General features: G+C 36.7%; 1 protein-coding gene across 1 annotated transcript in view; it reads right to left on the reverse strand.

Moving 5' to 3' along the window:
• Positions 1–2,282: 2,282 nt before the first annotated feature.
• The window catches only part of LOC106143528 (uncharacterized), a 58,497-nt gene continuing 34,061 nt past the window's right edge, over positions 2,283–26,718 (reverse strand). The window contains exons 29-45 of the mRNA XM_060945313.1: positions 22,250–22,398; positions 21,895–22,031; positions 21,423–21,549; positions 20,889–21,037; positions 20,125–20,269; positions 18,140–18,364; positions 17,850–17,964; positions 14,926–15,076; positions 13,805–13,941; positions 13,111–13,194; positions 10,048–10,238; positions 8,647–8,853; positions 7,818–7,943; positions 7,150–7,238; positions 6,307–6,477; positions 5,643–5,729; positions 2,283–5,367 (exon numbers count right to left, since the gene is read on the reverse strand). Of these exons, the coding sequence (XP_060801296.1) occupies positions 5,237–5,367; positions 5,643–5,729; positions 6,307–6,477; positions 7,150–7,238; positions 7,818–7,943; positions 8,647–8,853; positions 10,048–10,238; positions 13,111–13,194; positions 13,805–13,941; positions 14,926–15,076; positions 17,850–17,964; positions 18,140–18,364; positions 20,125–20,269; positions 20,889–21,037; positions 21,423–21,549; positions 21,895–22,031; positions 22,250–22,398 (2,421 nt within the window). The 3' untranslated portion in view covers positions 2,283–5,236. The remainder of the gene's footprint in view (positions 5,368–5,642; positions 5,730–6,306; positions 6,478–7,149; positions 7,239–7,817; positions 7,944–8,646; positions 8,854–10,047; positions 10,239–13,110; positions 13,195–13,804; positions 13,942–14,925; positions 15,077–17,849; positions 17,965–18,139; positions 18,365–20,124; positions 20,270–20,888; positions 21,038–21,422; positions 21,550–21,894; positions 22,032–22,249; positions 22,399–26,718) is intronic.

Raw genomic sequence — 26,718 nt, forward strand, 5'->3', positions numbered from 1 at the left:
AATAGCTGAACGTGGCCGATCAGTCTTTTCAAGACTGTTGGCTCTGTCTACCCCATAAGGGATATAGACGTGCCCATATGTATGTATGTATGTATTCCGTACAGGGATGTAGGCAGAGCCAAAAGATTAGCAAGGCCTCGTTTAACAAAATAACATCATGGGATCTGTAGTGATTTGCTTACCCACCGGCTTATTGGCTCTCAGACATCCACGCTAACTGTACATTCCATCATGAACTGCTGTCATACAGATGACATACCACCATGATGGATTTTCGACAGTATTATGTCGGCACACGTATGTGTGCTAGAGACGACATAATACTTCCTACTCTTTCACTCTTATACATATGTACATACACTACAGGATCAAGATTCTGAAAGTGGTTGCTAGTCCACCGCAAAAAAGAAGAACTCCCTTGATAGAATTTTACAATCTGCACATAAAGAGAAAAAAACTGGTGTACGCTATATTAATGCTCTGCTACCATATTAGCATAATATAATTGTAGATATAACTCTAGAGAGCTAGAGAAGTAGGCAAGTACCTACTAAAATACCTAATTGAAGTAAGTAATGTGAGTGATGGACAAAGATGCAAAAAGTTTTATTTTCGTATTGTAGACCTACCTCTCTCTCATAACATCGTATTCGATTAGGTACGGCCAAGAGCTTAACAATGTAGGTACCTTCCTAACCAACACTGTGAGCAGGCAACATGTTTGGACGAGCTGATTGCTGTTGACTGTGCAGTTCCGGCGACGTCTTCGCCCATGGTGGGACTACGGAGGGGTTAGTGCCAGTTTTTCTAGATTAAACGCGTCGAGCAAGTAATCACGAATTTGTATGGAATTGCATTAGTACCATCGCGTTACCACTAGGTGGCGCTAATCAAATCACATACAAATTTGCGTTTACTTGCTACTACAAATGCTATATTTACTATTCAGAACCGCCCATATAAGTATGTAGGTAGCGCCCATCATAACATAATTATGGTGGAATATATAAACAGAAAACCTAAATATTTACATATGCATTCAGTTATATATAGAAACAACGAGTGAATTTTTAACATTTTCATTTTTGCCGGAAACTTAGTAAGCATATCTTCCTTTAGGCGATGGGTTAGCAACCTGTCATTATCGAATTCAAACTCAAAATACTTACTGCATAACTGTGTTGGCATGTAGATGGAATTACATTTAACAGTATCAACAGTTTGCCCGTTCAGGCCTGCAATATTTTTTAGTATTGAAAATACTAACGTATATAAAATAATACAGACATAAAACTTTTCAACTATTTGAATCTCAGTTCCATCATTGAGCCAAACAGAACGTGGCCTATCAGTCTTTTCAAGACTGTTGGCTGTGATTATATGTATGTATGTATGTTTTAAAGGTCAAAGTTAAACATGAAATTGAAACATCAAGTAACAAATTTTTTGAGACAACAAAGCATCAAGATTATAAATATTCATGGATTTTATTCAAAGCAACAGGTAATCATTTAAGCGTGGCTTTTGATCCCCAAGGATTAATAGTGAATAAATTATTTAGGAGACATTTGAGAATAAAAAAATATAAGGTAACTAGTTGCGCCCCGGGACTTCGCTCCCATTTAAAGTTATGTAAAAAATGTTAAAATAATTTATTCGTAAAACACCATAACAAAAAGACAAAAAAACAAAAAAGAGTATGTACAGAAATAGACATGTAGTATAGTTTGTGTCCGTGTCCATTATTTTTATGCGTCAGAGCGGGACGCTTTCAGAATTTTGTACATAAGTAAATAAAAAAATATACTATATACATATAAGTTAATTATGAATAATTATCTATACATAATATGTATAATAAAACAGTAAAAATATTTTGTCTGAACATTTAGTATTTTTGACTGACTGTTCTCGTCAGCGAGATTTGAGTGCAATGTTGATATAAAATAAGTATAAAAATTTAGTTTGTTTGCAAAAGCGGGACATTTTTGCTCTCGCTGGGGACAGCGGGACAGGCAGCCTGAAAGCGGGACAATCCCGCCGAAAGCGGGACGTATGGTCACTTTAAGTATAGTGCTTCTGAAAGGGTACCCTAAGGGGGTAATGATAATAAATTTTGGAAATATTAAGGCATAACATCTAGCCTAGCGGAAGATCTTCCCTTTTTGGTGGTCGAATCGAATCATCCTTCCCACTACAGTTAGAATACTACTTTATCATCCCGATGACGAAGTGTCAAATTAAGGATCAATAGGGATATATGTGGAAGAGATAAAATGCAATTATACGTGCTGAAATATTTATTTCATCAATAATATTCGATACAGGATTCAGCTAGGAATAAACATTTAATTATTGTCAATGATACTTTTATATTGAAATGGCCACAGTTCAATAATTACAGTACACAACTATTCTAAATCAGCATTCTACTGTGGCATACCTTGGTAATTTCAAAATACAGCGACTTCAAAAGAATGTAGGTATACTGAGTACCAACTTCTAAATAAGCTTTAACTTTTACAAATGTTGTAACTGATCTTTTTTTACTTTATAGGTCTTGCGATATATAACATAACATATGTTATATATCGCAAGACCTAGAAGAAGCTAATGTAGAAATTGACGTCAAGATAAATGTTAACCCAGCATTGAATTAACATAAGCTACATACACATGTAATTATCTCTATAGGTGTCAATGACACATAGAATGGGATAGTTGTACTGTCTTAAATAATTCTTACATGAATTAAAAACAAATTTAGAGTTATCGTTATCTTATTTCCCAGTTTCACATTTGAAGTAGCTTTGCTATATCAACTTTCAGTAATTTAAGCATTTTACAGTAGTAATGACTCTACTAACATTTAGTCCAATAACGAATTTATTTTCGACCAAAAGTGAATTGCAGGTGGCTAAAATTTTTTAGAATGTATAATAAATCGAAATAATCACTGCATATTGAAAGAAATAATGAAATGTTTATTCGGGATAGTAACATATATCACATCTATATGTGTATTTCTTTATATTTTGATACCGCATAGATAATTTTACACTTAACACTTATATTTAAAGATTCCAACAAATTATCAAAACATAAAACAATAAATCATTTATTTAGACTTTTTCAAATGTGTGTTTGAAGTCTTTTCAATGAAGTAAAATTTAATTTGAAGAATGAACTTTTCAACTTAAAGTCCAAATAACGAATAAATACACAAAATAATTAAAACAAAATAAATAATACATAGGAACGCTTATAATTGGTAATAACCTTTGTAATCGAATATTAATCTCATTAATCGAAATAAATCACAGGTTTTACGTTAAACAGGTGTTTCGGAAAATGAAAAACTATAATAAAATTTCCACTAAGATAGCATTATGGATGTGCGCAATCCTCACACCTCTTTATCTTTTGCGTGGAGGTCAAAATACTTAAATTAAAAAAATCGATGAAATACGTCATTAATGAGAACCAAACTTTTTTAAATTAAAGTTATATATTATAAACCATAAAAACTTATTAAAAAGACATACACGTTAAAAACATAATTAGCATGAATTTCGTACACAACATACTTGAGGTTATAATATTTAACAAGTACTGTACGATTACATCAAATACTATTTCACAAATAACTACATCAACCATAGTAATAACAATGAAACATTAATATTCAACAATTTATCGACACGTTAATATGACACATTCAGAGATCACTTATACAACCAAGATCATTCGGTCGTGATATGTTCAGTTTGAAAAGCGTTCTCTTCATAGTACGAATCATTTTAAAAGACTGTGTTAAACAGTAATACCATTTGACATGAAACATTATTTGACAACATACATAAAGGGCTATGACCGCGCAAGCGCATAGATAAAACCAACAAAAGCTACTAATAATGAATAAGAATGTAATTATTATTACAATTGACAAAAATGTATCAAACGGTTATTATATTTATTTTATATTTATTAAGACATTTATTTTATAACAAAATCTTAGCACTTGACTTACAAGATTTGAATAAAAAGAATCTGACGCTCGGAAAATGTTTATAAAACGGAATGTTTTCACAAAATATATTATTATCAAACAGATCTTAAGTAAATCAAGGCTTTAAAAAAACAATACTCGAAAACTTGGAAAAACATTTTTGTAACTAATTTTTACGTTATTGTTTACGTATGAAATTGGATTTTAAACTCCTATACTACATAAAGAGGTTTACATTATTTATTTGCAATCTATATCACCATCTAAAATCGATTAAAATTATTTACGTGAAAGGTATACGGACTTTGTACGTATTTATAAAACAATGTAAACAGTGAATAATTCATAGAAACTTGAAAACTTGGCTACATTTTGGCGAAAATTTTATGGCCGCCAGATGAAACAGTATGATATTATAATTTATTTTATATTGTTTATAATTCTGCTAAAATATTGCTTCGTTGTTTTCTTTTAATAAATGTGCGAAAGGTTTTATAATATCTTTTCATTTTTAAAGTGTAAATTGTTCTAGAAATATAATTAAGTTTGACACTGTCGCCATCTGGCGGTCAAAAGACACTAACTACCGTTTGGCTTGTGCAAAATTGCGACTACACCTATCAAAGAGACGTAAATTTGATTGAATATTCTGCTTGTGTTTAAATTGAATAATAAACTACAATTTTTTTTCTCATTTACGACTAAGTATGCAGACTTATGGCCCGCCTATAGGAAAATGGTTACCGTAATCTGAAAAAACTTTACGTACTTCTAAACAAGCCTAATGATAATTATTGTTTGGGTTTTAATTGATAATTTCAGGTAAAATATGCAACAAAGGACTTCTCGTATCGATTCCGAAAGGTTCAATGTACAAATGAATTCGTAGACCTTTAGTAATTATTACCATAAGATTTCCAGAAAAAAGAAATATGATCCTGTAATATTAGTTGTGCAAAATGACTATAAACAAGTTATTTTTTAAACTGTCCACTAAGAAAACAATTTATACGAAAGAATGTTTATTATAATCTGTGAAATATAGCTTGATCTCTGTGACAGCAGGACGAAACGATAACTTTGTCGTAGGTGCGAAAAAAAAAATGCACGCACTCAACATCTTTCACAGAGATCAAGCTATGCTGTATTTTACAGACTATGGTGATTTTTCGAATATAGAACCTATTTAAATTAAAACAGTAGACTATGTCCCAATAGGAGGTTCGTTCAATTTGCGTAGATGACTCCTCCTGGGCCGGGAAGTAAGGATTTCCCAGACAGGAAAATGTCAACGGCGCGGGCCGCCTGCCGCCCTTCGGAAATGGCCCAGACGACTAGTGATTGGCCGCGTCTGCAGTCTGTGGGGAAAGATAATCAGTTTTCGTTATTCTCCTAGCGTTTATCACGGTAAAGTCTTCTTGGTAAGTCAGATAATACGAATCATAATATTAAAGAAGGCATCATGTTAAGTGGGGAACATTAATTGAAATTATTTAATAAGAGACTTATCACCCGCGGGAAACAGGCCTTATTTAGTATTTTTCGTATGTATATTAAAATATGACTGACTGAATAAAGTACCTACAGATGAAATATATAAAATAAGAAACAAAGTAAATTGAATGATACATACCTCCAGCAGCGAAGACATTGTTGAAGGGCGTTTTGTAAATATCAGATTTAGACGTCTCGATGTTGCTGCGCGCGTCCAGCGGCAAGTCTGAGGTACAAAATAACAATCTCAAAACCCCAGTAGTATGAGATTTTTTTCCGAATAAGCCTCCTCCGAAAATTTCTTCGAAATTATTTATTTAACAGATAACAATTTTAATTGCAATTTCTTATAAAAACTACAATCAACATTGAAATCTGTTGAATAATAACATGAAAACATTTTACTTTATTTATACATCGACATGGCTTCTTTACTTATATAGAATAGATTTATTTTCAAAATTGGATGCAAGGTATCACTTATTGACGTTACATAACTTAAATCTAATTATAACTACTACCGCTTCCAAAGCGCATGTGTAGAAGAAGCGGCGGAACAAACTACACTGCAGCATTTTGATCGGACGTCAATTTACAAATATAGATCTCTTAAATCTAAATCGTGGACGAATGCACATTGTCTACATTAAAAAAACATGAATGAATGTAGATGAAATGAAAAATAAAACAAGTAAATGCATTTGACAATGCAAACGGTCTTATTCATACAACTGTGTTGTTCAACCAGTTAGCTAAAACCAAAAAAAAAAAAAAAAATAATCATCATCAAAAAACTATGTTACCCAGTTGGTTGGCGACGTATCTCTCTGGCCCCAGGAAGCCCATGGCCAGCAGCACCAGCTCTGCGCGGAACACGCGCTCGCTGCCCGCCAGCTCGCGCATCTCCCAGCGGCCGCCCGCGCCGCGCGCCCACTCCACCTCCACGGCCGACACTCCGCACACGTTCCCTTCACCTGAGTCGTTATGTTTAAAGATCTTTATTTGACTCGTAAAGAATTAAATTCACTTACCTTAATCTAATACAAATAATAGAAAACAACAATAAATAGTAAACTTTGCCGTGTGGTTCCCGGCACCAATAGAAAAAAAGAATAGGACCACTCCATCTCTTTCCCATGGATGTCGTAAAAGGCGACTAAGGGATAGGCTTATAAACTTGGGATACTTCTTTTAGGCGATGGGATAGCAACCTGTCACTATATTTAAATCTCAATTCTATCTTAAAGCCAAACAGCTGAACGTGGCCTATTAGTCTTTACAAGACTCGTTGGCTCTGTCTACCCCGCAAGGGATATAGACGTGATTATATGTATGTATGTATATAATAGTAAACAAGTAACACATTTAAGCAGTGTTAAATTTTTAAATAAACACAATTGTCACAAAAAATAATTTTAAACTTGTTCATAGACATGTTTTTTTAATCTTACTGTGAACAAAACGTTAAGGGCTATTGAAATAAAGCAAATATTAGAAAGAGACACTAGCTGTAAACTGAACAAACACACAGACAGATAAGTGATTTTATAACAATAATACTTATTGACTACAATTCCAGACAATATATTTCATTTTAATATTCATTTTCCACTTTTCTGAGTGGCGCAATGTAAAAACAAACTTACCGTCATCCAAGAATTCCTTAGTCAGTGTTGAGAATTTCCTCGGATCATTTCCAAACTTCACTTTGACCTCCTCGTGACCATAATCAACCCTGTAAACAAAATATATTATGAAGACCTGTTTTCTGGGGTTACACATAAATGTCTATGTAGTAGTATGTACAGTCAACCGCATAACAAGTTACCCTATATGGAACTCTATGACCTGGAAGTAGACGCGAATTTACATTGAATTGTGTTAGTTGCAAATCAACCCACTAGTAAAAAGAAATTGATTGTACTATTGAAAGTTAATGTCACTTTCATTTACACATTCTTTATATACATCACCATAACGCTACAAAAATTATGTTATCATAACTCCAGTGATTTTTTGGCTATTTTTCAGCATTATGTGATGAATTTTTATAGATCTAGATTTATACAACATAAAGAAATCAAGGCGATTAAGGGATGGGCTTACAAACTTGGGATTCTTCTTTTAGGCGATGGGCTAGCAACCCGCCACTATTTGAATCTCAATTCTATCATTAAGCCGAACAGCTGAACGTGGTAATTCAGTCTTTTCAAGACTGTTGGCTCTGTCTACCCCGCAAAGGATAAAGACGTGACCATATGTATGTATGTATGTAACAATCATCATCCAAAATCATCGCCAGAAATATAAATACCTGAAGACCCTTGGCCACTGCGGCCAGGGATTGTCCTGGCCCCTGGTCTTCTTGGGTTCGGGCAGGATCTCGAAGGTCGTGATCGACTTCGCGCCCTGCCTTAGCGATGTGGCGATGCAGTCACAGCTGTGGAGCAAAGAACAATATATGGCTTAAAATTGCTGAATAACTAAGTAAGGTATTATAATAAAATCATAATGTATATGAAACATTCCTCTGGGTCCTTAGAAACGTTAGAAATGGATAGAAAATAAAAACAACAAGATGGGTCAGAAAGTGGAGTTCTTTTAAATAGCGACTACATGCTACAGAAGGGCTAGCAACCTGTCACAGTCTATCAGTCTTTTCAAGATTGTTGGCTCTGTCTACCCAACAAGGGATATAGACGTGACCATATGTATGTATGTATATATGCTACAGAAGAGCAGATCAAGTGATACGTTTACTTACATACATATAATCACATCTATATCTCTCGCGGGGTAGACAGGATATAGCATTTTTGAAAAGACTGAAACGCCACGTTCAGCTTTTGCTTTAATGGTAGAGTTAAGATTCAAATAGTGACAGGTTGCTGGGCCATCGCCTAAAAGAAGTATCCCTTGTAACCATAGGCTTATTAAGTACTCTTAGTCGTTTTTTTTTCGACATCCATTGAAAAGTGATGGAGTGGCCTTACTCTTTTTTCTATTGATGTTAGAAAACACACGGCTTTTAAATAGGTAGCAGGATACCATTAGATGCAGACCGCTTTTGACTAGTGAAGATGGAAATCTCTAAATGCGGACACAACTAGAGCTTTCTCTCCAGATAAAAATTGAGAACACACCCAGTGTCACCTCCACCAATGATGAGCACGTTCTTGTCCTTGGCGCTGAGCTCAGGGTTCTCCTTCATGGGGTGAGCGGAGCCCATCTGCTTCTTCTGCCAGGACTCGAGGAACTCCATCGCGAAGTGGATGCCGTTGAGTTGCCGGCCTTTCAGCGGGAGGTCTCGGGGCCACGTTGCCCCCATGCAGAGGACTATCGCGTTATACCTGGCAATAAAATCATAAAATTTGTAAAGCGGTCACGTGCGTATATTATTAAACAATTGTACATACATACATATGGTCACGTCTATAGCCCTTGCGGGGTAGACAGAGCCAACAGTCTTGTAAAGACTACTGATAGGCCACGTTCACCTATTTGGCTTTCAGATAGAATTGAGATACAAATAGTGACAGGTTGCTGGCCCATCGCCTAAAAGAAGAATCCAAAGTTTATAAGCCTATCCCTTAGTCGCCTTTTACGACATCCATGGGAGGGAGATGGAGTGGTCCTATTCTTTTTTCTATTATTGCCGGAAACCACACGGCAATAAAATCATAAAATTTGTAAAGCGGTCACGTGCATTATATTATTAAACATTTGTACTAAATCTTTAAACAGCATGTAGTGTTATATACATGTAATGATAAAAGACGGGTTTGTTTGTTACCGCTTCTTCTGCACTGACGCTTTGGAAGCGGCATTAAACTTAGTTTTAGGCAATTTATTTGACGTCAACCAATGTTGTGAAACCAAAAGATATGACGATTATTAAGTGATATGAAGTGTTCCATACATAATAATGAATAAAAATTTTAACTTTTATGAATTTGGGGTAAACAGCTGAACGTGGCCTTTCAGTCTATTCAAGTCTTTTGGCTATAGAAGGGATATAGACGTGACTGTATGTATGTAGACAGGTCAATTGTCTATGACATCTTATGTGACGTCATTAAGTGATACCTTGTATCCAATTTTGAAAATAAATCTATTTTATTCTATTCATCAAATCGATGCGATTGTCCGACAGCTAGGGTAACAGCTTACCATCAGGCTAGTCGTTTGTTAGTTAAACGGGTTTTTTGTTTATGTTTAAGGATGTAAGGTATAGTATGGTGGTGAAGTATAAGTATTAGTTTAAATACTTGAATCTCAATTCTATCATAAAGCCAAACAGCTGAATGTGGCCTATCAGTCTATTCAAGACTGTTGGATCTGTCTACCGCGCAAAGGATATAGACGTGACTATGCATGTAGTATAAGTAGGCTCACTTATTAGTATTATTTAAATTAATAAATTTTAAATCTAATTTGTGCAAACAAAAAAATAATTGTATGTCGATGTAGTGACGATGATTTATGTAAAAGGGTTTTCAAACACTTTTTTGTGTCACTCCTCACACTTTATACCTATCACTTACTCGCTAGCCAGTTCCAAGCACGATATATCCTTGCCAACGTCCACACTGCACTTGAAGCTGATTCCTTCGGCGGTCATCAGTTTAACCCGCCTGGCCACCACTTCCTTGCTCAACTTCATAGTGGGAATTCCATACTGCAGTAGACCGCCTGGACGGTCGTTACGTTCGAATACTGTTACTGTGTAGCCGGCCTGTTAGAAAAAAAATTGTTCAATCATTTCTGGTGACGGAAATTACATATATTAAAGCTCGACTTGGCGGGGGCACTACTGTGCCTACGGATTAATTGACTTCGGTAAAGGATAAAAATAAAAGGTTGACTAATAGAGGATCTTTTTCTGTTTTTAACAATGGTTGATAATATTTACAAATTTAAATTTTTTGACAGCTAGTTTTTCCTAGCTGCTTGTTATTCGTATAATAATCATTCGCAATTATCCTCAGAGTTACCATTTCAATAAGATTTTATTTTTTACTAGAGGCCGCCCGCGACTTCGTCCGCATGGAAACCCTATCAATCCCGCGGGAACTCTGGGATAAAAAGTAGCCTATGTGTTATTCTGGGTCTTCAGCTACCTACATACCAAATTTCATGGTAATCGGTTCAGTAGTTTTTGCGTGAAAGAGTAACAAACATCCATACAAACTTTCGCCTTTATAATAGTATAGTAGAACCGCCTAAATGAGTCCTCGCCCGCGGAGTACAGGGGCGCGGGGGTATGACGACGAAGGGGACCGAGAGAGGTGCGGGCGGCGGGCGCATTCTTGTAAAAACTCAGTTCGCTCGCTACGCGGTTAGCGATCACACGTGTTGACAGTTGCGGACGCCTTGTGAAAATTATACATGAGATTACATTCTCAAGATGAGTCGAAATATTTTCGGACATAGAATTAATAGTCAGTGCAAACAAATGGCGTTTAACGTATATGAATATTTTAGAAAAAAGAAACTCGACCCAAATTCTGATGAATATAAACAAGATATACCTTTAAATAAAACTGTAGCAGAAGTTACTGGACTATCAGAAAAGACTGTATCTAGAATTGTACAACAAGGGAAAGCATTAAATGACAACGAGAGATTTAAATCACCGAGAAAACCAAAACAGGTTCGTAGAAAAAGAGTGGAAATAGACGATTTCACAAAAGGAGTGGTAAGAAGAAAAGTCACTCAGTTTTACACAATTTTCAAAAAAATACCTACTCTGAAAACTTTGAACGCTGTACTTAGAGAAGAGAATATATTACACTGCGGCAGGGAATATTTAAGGCTATTATTACATGATCTAGGTTTTAAATTTAAGAAATGCGGATCTAAAAGGAAACTCCTTATCGAACAGCCAAATATCACATCGTGGAGGTGGAAATACCTAAATACTATTAAAAAATATCGTAGAGAAGGAAGACATATTTTATACCTTGACGAAACTTATGTAAACGCGTCTCATAACGTTTCAAAATGTTGGCAATCAAAGGATGAACTTGGCGTTCTATCTCATATTGGTAAAGGGGACCGTTTGATCATCGTACATTGTGGAGGTCAAATTGGATTTGTAGACGGAGCCCTTGTGATATTCAAATCCAAATGTAAAACAGGTGATTATCACGATTCTATGAATTTCGCAAATTTCAGTAAATGGATAAATGAAAAGCTCATGCCTAATATACCGCAAAATTCTGTCATAGTAATGGACAACGCAGCTTATCATTCGGTTCGAGAAGAGAAAAAGCCAACTATGGCTTCTACCAAGCCAACTATGCAAGAATGGCTACGACGACATAACGTGCCTTTTGATGAAAAACTTAGAAAGGATGACTTATATAAATTAATTAAAAGTAATTTCACAGAAGATATTTACAAAATTGACGAGGTATTGAAAAGAAACGGACACGAAGTATTGCGTTTGCCTCCATATCACCCAGACCTGAACCCAATTGAGTTGGTCTGGGGTGATATCAAAGGACAATTAGCACAAAAAAGTATCGACTCTAATTTGGACCAGAAAAAAGAAATATTAGAGAGATTATTTGCTGAATATCCCAAAGAGAAATGGGAGAATTGTGTTAAACACGTGATTAAAATCGAAGACGAATATTGCAAACATGATGGAGTCCTAGATGAAGTTGTTGATTTTATTATTAATGTGCAAGACGATTCTGATGATTCTGATGATGGCTGTTGTGAAAGTGAAGAATCAAGTTCCAGTGATAGTGATATTATGGACATAAGTGATTGATTTATAATTTTGATAAATTTTGCATAAATAAATATTACATACATAACTTTATTACCTTTTTTTTACCTACATATCATACCTATATATCATAAAATCACATTTTTATCGAATTGTTTTGTATGAAAAATAAAAATTTGAAAATAACAATAATCGAAAAATGCTTATGCTATTTAATTCATGTACGTGGTCTCGTTGATACCATGGAGTTATGGGATAACAAAAGGAACACGTTGTATAGTTTACAGTTGTTTCATTCAAATTTTGTATAGCCATTATTATTTTTTTAATAAAAATCTTCACCTGTTTGCCGCTAACCACTATGACGTCACATATCTCAAGAAATGTCCAGTAACATTTCGCCCCTTGTATTACACGCTACGCTCGACCGCCGCCCGCACCTCTTTCGTTCCCCTTCGTCGTCATACCCCCGCGCCCCTGTACTCCGCGGGCGAGGACTCATTTAGGCGGTTCTACTATAGTAGGATTTTAATCGAATATTTGACTTTTGTAAGGAAGACGCATATTAAATCATTAGTAAATAAAATAAATATAAATATATACGGGACAAATTGCACAGATTGAGTTAGCCTCAAAGTAAGTTCGAGACTTGTGTTACTAGATATTAACTCAAAGATACTATATTTTATAATAAATACTTATATAGATAAACATCCAAGACCCGGGCCAATCAGAAAAAGTTTTTTTCTCATCATGCCCTGACCGGGATTCGAACCCGGGACCTCGGATGTCACAGACAAGCGTACCGCTGTGCCACAGAGGCCGTCGAAGAATTAGTAAGTTGGGATAAACAAGAAATAGTTTTTACCTTATTGAGTTGATGGGCACAGGCCAAGCCGGCGGGCCCTGAACCGACTACAGCTACAGTCATGCCGTTGCGGTGTTCAGGTATCTGAAATCAATTGTTATGTTTTATATACTAAGGCCAAAAAGTTGTTGCATTTAGAATAAAAAAAAAAAAAATTACGCTGGCTCTTCAAGTTACTTGTGTTATAAAACAGTTATATAATTATAAGTTACACCGATATACCTGCGCAGAAATCTAACGTTTGTATGCCGCGAAAATATTTCAGCGGTCGAACCAATCAGAGCGCGCCATTTGAACCCGCGAACTGAACTGTCCGCTATTGTACTACAAGTATTAGCGAGATAGCAAGAGACTTTGTTTTTGGATTTTAAGTTTAATGTAATGTTCGGTGGGAAGACCTAGACGAACGTATCTTGATCAAATTAAGGACGTCCTGGTAAAGGGTCAGGTCAAAAGTACCCGAAACCGCCGAGTTTGCATGAAGAGAGTTATGAATGTGGATGAAGCGAAAGAAGTATGCAGAGATCGTGGCAAGTGGAAAGTGGTAGTCTCTGCCTATCCCTCCGGGAAAGAGGCGTGATTATATTTATGTATGTATGTAATGTTCAGTGTCAAATATTGCCGACGCCACTTATAAACGTGGCAGTACTCTACCACTACGTTAAAGAGGGGTATTGTATTGTGCAATACAAACCTCCGGCTGTATCCAGCCGCTGTCGAAGGCGTGGTCGATGATGGCGCACTCGATGTTCTTGATGGTGACGGCCGGTTCGGAGATTCCCAACACGCACGCGCCCTCGCACGGCGCCGGGCAAACGCGACCCGTGAACTCTGAATAAATAAAAAAACATTTAATAAGTACAATTGCTGTTGTTCACCCTTGCCTCAATTTTGTATGCGATCCTCTTATTGTCAGGTTGGTTGGAAGAGATCCCACTTAGGGATTAGCCCTGTCAGGTTGGCTGGAAGAGATATCCACCCATCCCACTTAGAGATAAGTCCGCCTTTGTACTGTACTACTTGTACGTTTTATATTTGTAATGTACTCCCTTAGTGAACAATAAAGCATTACTTGCTTACACGAAAAGGAGAGTTACTATGTCCAGCGCCAAAACGGCGTCGCGCGTGTTATGCTAATCCCCCAGGGCTTCGCTTTAATATATAGTATCATGATGACACCATGAAAAGTTTTTCCAATCAAAGATAAATATAGCCAGATAGCTAAACGCGACCCCCATATAAATGTTATATCTCATCTCATTCATATTTGCTTGATGCCAATGCCAAATGCCAATAACATGAGTTTTATTGAGACCATTGGCAATTACTACCCGTAAATACCTTATATACTAAAATTAGCTTGTGTTTATACAGTGCCGTGTGGTTCCCGGCACCAATATAAAAAAGAATAGGAACACCCCCATCTCATTTCCCGTGGTTGTCGTAAGACGCGACTTAGGGATAGACTTTTAAACTTTTAAATTCTTATTTTAGGCGATGAGCTAGCAACCTGTCACTATTCGAATCTCAATTCTATCATAAAGCCCAAACAGCTGACCGTGGCCTGCCAGTGTCTTCAGGACTGTCGACCCCGTCCACCCCGCAAGTGATATAGACGTGACTATATGTATGTATGTATGTTTAAACAGATTCTTATTTTAGGCAATGGGCTAGCAACCTGTCACTATTCGAATCTCAATTCTATCATAAAGCCCAAACAGAGCTGACCGTGGCCCGTCAGCGTCTTCAGGACTGTCGGCCCTGTCTACTCCGCAAGGGACACAGACGTGACTATATGTATGTTTCTACAGTTACCGGGGAAGTTGTTGGTCTGCAGCAGCTGCTCCAGCGCCTGCCGCCAGTCGCCGCGGTACACCAGGTCGTTCCACTTGGGGATGATGTTCCCGAGCGGGCAGCCGTGCCCGCTCTGGCAGAACGGCACGCCGCACTCCATGCAGCGGGCCGCCTGGTACAGTTTTACATTGCATATTGGGTGTTTCTCCAGAAACTGGTCCACTCGCTGTCTCAGGTCAATATTTTCATAATAGGTATACATTATGTAATAAGTAATAATAACTCATAAAGTTAATGCCCAGATCTATCCCTACTGGCAGTAAATCCCTCATTAAAACAAATATTTTTACTAAAAAAATAATCGTAAAGTGCTATAAAAACAGTCCCCTGGGGTGTCTCCACAACAGAATACTCACTTAAAAGCAAAATAATTAAGACAATATCAGTAGAAATCATATAACTTGTTTAATTATTCAAACAAAATTTAAGAATCGCTCTTTAGTAATGCTTATTTATTACAAACATAATTTAAAATCATCAAAAAATAAAATTAAAATGTGTCTCCGTATTTCGCGAACAGTCCCCTATGCATATTTTAAATTACGCGCCACGTTTTCCAAAAGGTTAATATATGCCATACTTGAGTGTAACGAAACACAACCGATCTGAAGTTAACACAGATGCCGCCATTAGCTTCCGGACGCCGTTTTATTGAGTGCCATGCACGCGTCCATCTGCGAAGCACGCACTATAACCTTGAAATCAACAGTCCTCTGGTAAGAATATTTTATCATTTACTATTATTTAATTTACTGATACCTTATGTAGTTTATATTGTTTTAAAATATATATGATCCATGAGTAATGGGAAATAACGTAACTCAATTAAATTTTGAACGGCCTCTAAATGAAATAATAAAAAAACAGTCCCCTGGCGACAGTCCCCTGCCCCGCCACACAACAGGGGACTGTTTTTCCTTCCAGGGGACTGTCTTACGCTTGTTTTACGAGTACAGTATGGCGCCGAGGAAGAAAAAGCTTTCTAGGGAAGAGATTTTACAAAGAAAAAGAGAAGCTGAGCGAAAGAGATATGAGCATATGAAAAACGATCCACAGAAACGGGAAGCACTTAAAGAGAAGGAACGTATTAAATACCTAAAAAAAGAAAAGGGAACTAAGAAGCTTGTAGAAAAAATGACTCCTCGTGAACACCGCGAAGTAAAAACGAAGTGGAGAGAGCATTGCAGCATAGTTGCTGCAATGCTCTCTCCACTTCGTGTTTACGGTAGTCCGTAATGAGAAAAAATAATTGAAAAACATTGCCACAGCATTCATGAGAGAAAACACTACAGAGTCTGAAGAATCAGATTCTTTACAAATGCCACACTTAAAGGTGATGTTGCTGACAAAAATGTTGTGTTATGAATTTTGTTTGTACTCTCAGAGTGCATTAAGTTACCGGAAAATTCAATAATTCTTCGGGTATAAAACTTGTATGAACAGAAGCAAAAACTTTGTGTAGAAGATGTGTTCACTGATTCAGAAACAGAGAATGACGCAGGACCTAGTTCTGTTGCTGTAGCAACAGAACTGAACAGAACAGCAAATGCTTTCAACACTGGTGATTACATCCTTGTCAAATTACCTACCAAAAATATGGAATACAGATATGTGAGCGTTGTTGACACCATTGATAAAGAAGAAGATGAACCGCGTGTTACCTTCCTACAACTGTGTGATAAAAATGGTCAAACATTTAGGATTGATCAAATGGATGTGGCGGATGTTGCAATGGACCAAGTCATAGAGAAACTGCCTAATCCTAATTTGCTTATGAAAGGGAACTGATTTTTTTACAAATTTGATTCAAGTGTAAATGTATTTGAAAAACAATAACAGTTGAATCAGATGTGAAAAATACTAGATATTTTCATAGCAGATGAATGATTGTGAGACTGTTTAGAGATTACTTAGTATTTAGAGAAAGACTCTGAAGTCTGAGGCACTTACATCTTTTAATTAATGTGATATTAAATGATACTCAAGTGAGATTTCTAGTGAGAGTAAAATTATTAATAAGACTGTTAATAACGAAGAGCTCATATAAAATACTGTTGATTTAATGTTTCTATGATCTTTAATAACATGATACGTAAGGTTTTTAGTATTTTATAATGATAAAAATACTATATTTTTGTACTTACATGGTATTTTTATTTCAAAAATCAGTCCCCTGTCGTAGGAAACAGTCCCCTGTGCCAATTTTTCAGAAAAAGCTCAATAAATCCTAAAATAGCGGAAATACGTTCGGTTAACTTATTTTTTATTGTTGACCAAGTAGATGCCTATTATTGTAATAAAGTCATTTTAAGTTATAAGCAAGCAATTGCCTGAGACAGATTTCGCATGAAAGTGGACCAGTTTCTGGAGAAATACCCTATTTCAATTCTTCCGAAAGGAATGTTTGGTTCTTGATGTGGTGTATAAAATTGTGAATTGTTCTTATAAATAAACTAGCGACCCGCTACGGCTTCGCACGGGTGCAAAATTATAAATGTTATTATACATAAAAACCTTCCTCTTGAATCACTCTACCTGTTACAAAAAGCCGCATCAAAATCCGTTGCGTAATTTTAAAGATTTAAGCATACAGACAAACAGACTAAAATAGCGACTTTGTTTTATACTATGTAGTGATAAGAAGAGCGATTGTAGTTAAAAACCAAGTTTTCGGATCCAACCGCCGTCCGAAGGGAAGCACGCGGCATTGACAATATTGTATTAATGCTTCGAACCTTAAAACTTTGCATGCGCGATTTGGAATATTCGCTTCTATTAGCTGATGGCGTAGCACACTTTACCACGATTAGCTGATGGCATGTGACGTAGAGATGTCGTGTAAATCACATTTATCACAGAGTTTCAATTGACAGTTAATCGTTTACCTGCACTCTTAGTGTTCGTCGCACATGCTGACTGTTGTATATCTCGTCCCAGTCTCGCAGTCTCTTCTCAGCCGGCCGATACATGGAAGTTTCTCGGGGGTATTTGATGAATCCCCTACGGACACGATGAAAGTTAATATACTGCGGCATTTATAGAGATGTTTAGTTTATACTAAATATTGAAATTCAGGTAAAACTTTAAAAAAATAGGGTCAACTCGACGATCGATGACTCTTCCCCGGGGAGATTACAACAGGGACTAAGAGTTTTAATTTATAAGACCTACTTACCTAGATTTATCCAATTTTTTCTCCAGTTCCGAATCTCGAACTGTTTCCTCAATATCCAAGACGCCATTCTCCGCATTGCCGTTAGCTTCAACTTTGTGTTGCGCAGGAGTCTTCTGCTTCAGCGCCATCTGTTTCAAAGCCCTCTGGTATTCGTAAGGGAAAACTTTGACGAACATTTTGGCCGGGGCCGGCCATGTCTTGAGGAGGTCTTCAGCTATTATAGATCTGTAGTCAATGAGACATTAACAATTATTTAGCATGAATCGCATTATGGCGGCGAAATTGGAACAGAACTAAAAAGAAACAGTTTCTGTGTTAGAAAAGCTAAGTAACTGAATATGTTTGTAATGTTCTACGTACATCAATCACCTTGCTAGCGCTACCAGAACATAGGTTTAGGTTACTTTTCATTTTGACAAAAGTATCGTGAAATTAGGGTCAGTACGCGCGCCTTGGGAATTTTACCCGCATAATTGGGGAATTACTTTTACAAAAATAAAGCATCACGCTTTATAAATGAAATTTAAAGGATATATCAAATAAAACTGTTTGTCTATAGTATGGCAAACGGCAAACGGGAATGTGGCCTAAGGAATGGTGTCACACTGTTTTTATTCCGCTTCACAAGAAGGGGTCTACAAAGAGATGTAGTAATTACCGACTCATTGCACTCATTTCGCATGCAAGTAAAATCCTGTTGCATATATTGAATGAGCGTCTCAAAGCGTACCTATCTAGTGAAATTGCCCCCGAACAGGCTGGTTTTGTCAAAGGTAAGGGCACTCGGGAACAGATCTTGATAGTACGCCAAATCGTAGAAAAGGCCCGAGAATTCAATAAACCGGTTTACGTATGTTTTGTTGACTTTTCAAAGGCGTTTGATTCTGTGAAATGGCCGAAACTTTGGGAGACTCTTTTAAAGATGGGCACCTCAAAGCATCTTGTACATCTCTTGAGGCGCCTTTATGAAGATGGGACAGCCTCCGTTAGAACCGATGAAGTGATGTCTAGCAGCTTCCATCCTGCTGCGGGAGTGCGACAAGGGTGTATTATCTCTCCGCTTCTGTTCAACATCTACACGGAATTAATAATGAGAATCACCCTGGAAGACTGGAAGGACGGTGTTTCGATTGGAGGCCGGCAAATATCGAATTTGCGGTATGCGGACGACACCACCTTGTTTGCTACTAGTGCCGGACATATCGAAACATTCCTACATAAAATGGAGTCGGTTAGTAACGAGTTTGGGCTAAGGATCAACCGGTCGAAGACTAAGGTGATGATTGTGGACCGTGTCAATAACAACCAGCCAGAAGTCGCTAGTATTGCGGGTTGTGAGGTTGTACATTCATACATATATCTGGGAGCGTTGATCACCAACAATGGAGGATGCGACGAGGAGATTAAGAGACGCATGGCCATGTCAAGATCTGCCATGGATAGGATGAGAAAGATCTGGAAGAGCCGGAAAATCACAAAAGCGACCAAAGTCCGGCTTGTACGTGCATTGATCTTCCCAATTTTCCTTTACGCAGCGGAAACGTGGACCCTACGAGACACTGAGAGAAAACGCATAGATGCCCTGGAGATGTGGTGCTGGAGAAGAATGCTTGGAGTAGTATGGACAGACTTTCGCACCAACCAGTCCATTCTCCAGGAACTCAGAATCAAGCATCGCTTATCTTCCTTAGTGCAGGCTCGAATTCTCACTTTCTTCGGGCACGTGTCGCGTCGTAACGAGGCTTCCATTGAACGACTGGTGGTGCAGGGGCGAGTTGAGGGTACCCGACCTCGAGGCAGGTCACCCATGAGGTGGACAGATCAAATAAAATCAGCACTAGGTGACCCTCTCTGTGAATGCTCCAGAAAGGCAGCGATGCGCGACGAGTGGCGAAGGATTGTAAAGCGAGCCACTAACCCTTCTGTACGACCACGACCACTCTGACAAGAGTGTAACGCATAAGAAGATAGTACAAAACACAAACCCAGTCAACTGCACGAATTCTTCTAGAAGCTTCTTCACCTCGTCCAGATCGTGTTGCAGCTCGAGCGGCAGCAACTCCACCATCTCCGTGTTGCATTTGCCTTGTTTGAACGACCCGTCCACGTCGTACACGTACGCTATACCGCCTGTCAAATTTAATACAATTAATATATTATATTTAACAAGATAATGTTTTTTTTTTTTAAATAAAGAGTATTTTTTTAACATCAGTCAAAACTGAACAGTTCACGAATCTAAACAACAACAACTAAAAACTGTTAAAATATCTTGATTATTGTGAAGAAGTCGCCATAATTAAAAATAATGACATGTGCCAAACGTCATTGTTTATAAGGTGACAAAAAAAAGAGTGTCCGGGGTTTGGTAAGTTGCCGTCCATCAGCCGTCATGTATCACAGTGCATAACATAACGTTCATGTATCACAGTGCATTACATACCGTTCATGTATCACAGTGCATTACATACCGCTCATGTATCACAGTGCATTACATACCGTTCATGTATCACAGTGCACATACAGCTCATGTATCACAGTGCATTACATACCGTTCATGTATCACAGTGCATTACATACCGTTCATGTATCACAGTGCATTACAAACCGTTCATGTATCACAGTGCATTACATACCGTTCATGTATCACAGTGCACATACAGCTCATGTATTACAGTGCATTACATACCGTGCATGTATCAGAGTGCATTACATACAGCTCAAGTATCAGCAGTGTCACATTACATACCGCTCATGCCGGCCGCGAAGTTCCTGCCGGTGAGCCCCAGTATGAGCACGGTGCCCGCCGTCATGTACTCGCAGCCGTGGTCGCCCACGCCCTCGGCGACGGCCACGCAACCGGAGTTGCGGACGCAGAATCTTTCCGATGCTATTCCCCTGTATCACAATATACATTTTTCATGGTTTTTATGGAGAAATTAGGTTGTTTCATAGGTCTAATAATCTGTACTCTGAACTTTTGTGTAAAAATAAATTTATTTTAACACTGATGCACCTGAACCGATGGAAATCCATGATATTAAAACAATTTTACATTCGTGAAGCAATACAGGAAAATAAGTTGTGCTTTAATATCGACCTTAAAATTCTACCCAATAAGACGAACGATTTATTCCTATATAACCTTCTTAGTAATAAGAAGTATAACTTCTTCTTCCTCTTGACCTTATGCCATTCAATTAAGGTCCACACCAGGCATTGAGCTATCTTGACGTATATAAGTGGGCTTATTTTGTATGAGGCACAACTAATTTTTACGAACCTAAAGTAAGCCCTTCCGGAAGTAGCGCCGTACAAACAGACATTGCCGACGATCACGTTGAGATGGGACTCGAACGGCGACGTTTTTGGAGGGTAGATGATGACAGTGCCGCCTGATAGACACTTGCCTAAAAAAAGGTTACGCGTTTTAATTTACAATAAAAGTACACAGTTTTCTTTCAATTAAAGTCATTACAATTTAGCCGGGTTTAACATACAAAATTTAGCAAAAATCAGTGCAGTTTTCAGAGCCGGAAATTCGGAAAGTTTTGGACGTAGTGGAAACACAACGTAAGAAAACTTATCACGGTCTACGGCTTTCTTATCACGGTCTACGGCTTTAAGATACAGAGTTAAGAAGAGTAAGAGATGGGAAAAGATTAGGAGAAAAATAAGGAGTAAGATAAGAGGGTGAAAGAGAGAGGAGGATTGCCTACTTGACTGACAGCAACTTATGTAAAAGACAAACTTACCGACATAGTCATTAGCGTCTCCCTCTAGCGTGACTGTCACACCTTTGGATAAGAATGCGCAGAAACTCTGGCCTGCCGACCCCGTCAGGCTGATGGCGATGGAACTGTCGTCTGGTAGACCATCGTCGCCGTATTTCCTGTTAAATATTATTTTATTTATATATAAGTATATATAAATAAAGGACGTCGAACAAGTGTTCGACGTCCTTTCTTTTCTCAAGCGATGGAAACTTTTGCTAGAAAACTGATTTTTAATCAAAGAGACAAGTTGGTAAACTATTTCTAGATATTCAAAATGGCGGACCATTCGAAATTAAATTTCTTATTAAAACAGCTTTTTCTTTTTAAAACTTACATAGCAATGTGGTAGGAGAGTGTGGAGGTGAACGCACGATCTTCGTTGGTGATTCGCATGCTGATATCCACGTGTTTCTCAGAGCCTTCCAAGATGGCGGCGCATTTCTCTATGAGCTGATTGTCCAGGCGTTTCTCGAGTTGGAAGTCCTGTTGTAAAAAAATAATAATATTAATATGTTGTACAACTTCGATCCAGTCATTTATGCTCAGAAATAAAAGAATTTAAGGTCTCGTCTATCTCGTGTTAAATTATAAGTAAATCAGTGATTTTTTTTTATATTTTTTTTTCTATGATTGATCTTTTTCTTATTCCCAAAATAGAAAACTTATCTATTAATGTAAATTAATACATCCATATGAATACATAGTGTTATGATGATGAGATGATAATGCAGTATTTAAAACGATGAATTGAAGATGGTATTGCTGATTTTATGATAATAAAATTTGTTTGTTTAGTAATACATTTACAAATATCATTTTTTTTTCTTTTTATTTATATACTCTGTTAGAAAAAAAAAATTAAGTCAAATCGGATTAGTTTGTTGAAATGTCAGTGAGTGGAGTCAGAAGAGCGTAGAACGGTTGAAGTAGTAAAAAGAAATTTCGAGAATAGCAACCACATACCCGCAAGCGAAGCGTAGGCATACCACCCATTAGGTGGTCCGACTTCATGTGGCTGAGATGATAATGAGTACACAACACAAGGTCAATATATACACAATGTTATTCAAATATTAAAATGCAATTACAACACAGGTTAGTTATAAAAGTTGTAACAATATGTGAGTGTACAACACAGGATTGTAACATAATACAAAGCATTATTCAAATATTACAATGATTATAAAACAGGTTCGATTATGCAAGTTAGTAACAACATATACATAATATACGTCAGTATAAAATTATAACATACCGGTACAAAATATACACCGAATTATTCAAATTAACTACACACCGAATTATTCAAATTAATTACAACACAGGTCAGTTATAGAAGTCGGTAACAACGTAGATGTACAAATTCAGTAACAACGTACAAGTACACAACGCAGGGTTAATATATACGCAATATTAAAATGCAATTACAACACGGTTTAGTTTGAAAAGTTAGTAACAATATACATACATGGTATTGTGAGTATGCAACGCTGGATCTATTTTAATATTAAAATGATTAATTACAACACAAGTTAGATCATAAAAGTTAGTAACAATAAAATAAATATAAAACATAACACAGTGTCAAGACATGAGTTTACACAACATTATTTCAATAGTAAATTAATCGATTTTAGCATTGGTCAAATATACAAGTTAGTTACATGGAATTTTGAGTACAAAACAATGCTAATGTATACATAACAATATTCAAACATCAAAATGATTAATTAAAACAAAGGTCAGTTATACAAGTTAGTAACGATATACTATACATAGTGTTGGGCGTACACAATATATGATCAATATAATACACAAATTATTTAATTAATAAAATGCAATTACAACACAGGTTAGATACACGAACTTAAAACGATAATACACACCACTATTCAAATATAAAAATGATTATAGCACATTAAATGTATTGTGGTAGAGCACAGCACCAACGTTCTGTAGAACATGCTAGCTTTGGTTAGATCTCATCACAAAGTTTGTTAAATGGGGTTAAAATGGTAATATTTCTCCATCAGCAAATACAACCGGAATGATGTAAAATTTTATAAATTAAATTGTGTTTCAAAGTCATCAGAATGAATAACATACGTTTGTGCGAGCTTTTCAAACATAAACATAAAAAAAGCGTGTTTAGGTTTTTACTACGCTTTTATTAATGATAAATACGGTGAGTTCCCGATAGATCAGTGGCTTCATATCTTGCTGTGAAAGGTGAAGGCAGCTTTTGACGCACTACGAGTTGGTGCCATTGCCCTTTTTATAAATAAAAAGAAAATAGCACTAACAAGCAGCGAATCAAAAATCCCAAAGCAGGTTGATATCTCGACTCTTTGACGCCAAATGTAGTGATGCTTATAATATCCATATCCCAACCCTGAGATTGTTAAGAGTGGTTAAAATGGTAACCATTTTTCATAAGCTAACAAAACCTTTATGCTCTAAAATTAGGAGCATGCAAATAAGTTGTAAATTTATCTGAAAACGATTCTGAGAGCTTTTCAAACATAAAATAATACAAATTTTGAGAGCTCCCAGAATCGTGCTCCTAACTTTAAGAGCATGCGGTGTTACCAGCTTATAATCAAAGTTTACCATTTAAGAACAACAATAACTTAGTATAGCAGTTAGTATGTGTTTTTGATGATAAATGCTTTGTTCTTTTCGCAGTAGGGGAGGATCGTTCTATATCTTGCTGTGAACGGTGATGGCAGCTTTTGACGCACTATAAGTTGGTACCATTGTCCTTTTTATTAATAAAAAGAAAATAGCACTAACATGCAGCGAATCAAAAATCCCAAAGCAGGTTGGAGACAGGCATCGTAGGAATTTTTGTCACTCGTTACAATGATAATATAATGGTTATATTCCAACACCTATAAAGCGGGATTAAAATGGTAAGCCTTTTATACGTTTACAACAAAATTCTGAAATTAGTAGAATATACTTATAAGCAAATCATTTAATAACGTTTCAGAGATCTTTTCAAAAAAAGAGCACTCAGAAACTTTTCCTCAAGAGCATTCGGTGTTGCCAGTATATAAAAACTGATACCATTTTAAATTAACAAATTTAAAAAAGCAGTTAGCAGATGTGTTTCTGATTATAAATACGGTGTGTTCCCGATAGATCAGTGGCTTCATATCTTGCTGTGAAAGGTGAAGGCAGCTTTTGACGCACTATAAGTTGGTGCCATTGCCCTTTTTATAAATAAAAGGAAAATAGCACTAACAAGCAGCGAATCAAAAATCCCAAAGCAGGTTGATATCTCCATTCGGTACAATTTAACGCTAAATGTAGTATGTCACGTTATCCTTTTTTTATAAGCTAACAATACCTTAATGCTCTTAAATTAGGAGCAAGTAAATACATACGTTTTAAACTCATTTGAAAACAACGTTTCTGAGAGCTTTTCAAATATACAATAATACACAGTTGGAGAGCTCCCAGAATCGTACCCCTAACTTTAGAGCATCCGGCGTTGCCAGCTTATAATCAAAGAGTACCATATTTATATAACAATAAATAGCAGTTAGTAGATGGGTTTTGTTGAAAAACGTCGTGGAGTTTTCAGTAGAATAGGATCGTTCCATATCTTGTTGTAAGCATTGAAGGCAGCTTTTGACGCACTATAAGTTGGTGCCATTGTCCTTTTTATAAATATAAAGAAAATAGCACTAACATGCAGCGAATCAAAAATCCCAAAGCAGGTTGATATCTTCACTCTTTGACGCCAAATGTAGTGTGACGCTCATAACATCCATACCCAAACACAAGAGTTTGTTAAGGGGGGTTAAAATGGTAACCTTTTTTCATAAGGTAACAACACCTTAATGCTCTAAAATTAGGAGTATGTAAATAAGTTTTAAATTTATCTGAAAACAACGTTTCTGAGAGATTTTAAAATGTAATATAACACACATTTTGGGAGCTCCCAGAATCGTTCCCCTAACTAAAGAGCATCCGGCGTTGCCAGCTTATAATCAAAGAGTACCATATTAGAATAACAATAAATAGCAGTTAGTAGATGGTCTTTGTTGAAAAACTTTGTGGGGTTTTCAGTAGAATAGGATCGTTCCATATCTTGCTGTAAGCATTGAAGGCAGCTTTTGACGCACTATGAGTTGGTGCCATTGCCCTTTTTATAAATAAAAGGAAAATAGCACTAACAAGCAGCGAATCAAAAATCCCAAAGCACGCTGGAAGCAGGAATCATTTGAAACGTTTCTCATTTGTTACTTGTCCCGTAAATAATTTAATAGTCATATTGTAATACCGAGTATCTCATGAAGAGTTCAAATAATAACATTTTTCATAAGCTAACAACACCGGGATGCTACAGATTTATGAGAAAGCGAAAAGAAAAAAGCAGTTATAACCACCGTTTCTAAGAGCTTTTAAAATATAAAGTAATAGCCATGTTTAGAGCTCCCAGAATCGTTCTCCTAATTCAAGAGCATCCAGTGTTGACAGCTTTTAAAGAAAAGTTACCATTTTTAAATAATAAATTAGCATAGCGGATGGTGGCATACAATCGAATGTGTTTTTAATAATAAATGCGGCCAGTTCCCCGTATACTAGTCGCTCCATATCTTGCTGTGAACGGTGAAGTCAGCTTTTGACGCACTTTAAGTTGGTGCCATTGTCCTTTTTATAAATAAAAAGAAAATAGCACTAACATGCAGCGAATCAAAAATCCCAAAGCAGGTTGATATCTCGACTCTTTGACGCCAAATGTAGTGTGACGCTTATAATATCCATATCCCAACACTGAGATTGTTAAAAGGG

The sequence above is a fragment of the Amyelois transitella genome, chromosome 7, assembly GCF_032362555.1.
Source record: "Amyelois transitella isolate CPQ chromosome 7, ilAmyTran1.1, whole genome shotgun sequence".
Taxonomy (NCBI): Eukaryota; Metazoa; Arthropoda; class Insecta; order Lepidoptera; family Pyralidae; genus Amyelois; species Amyelois transitella.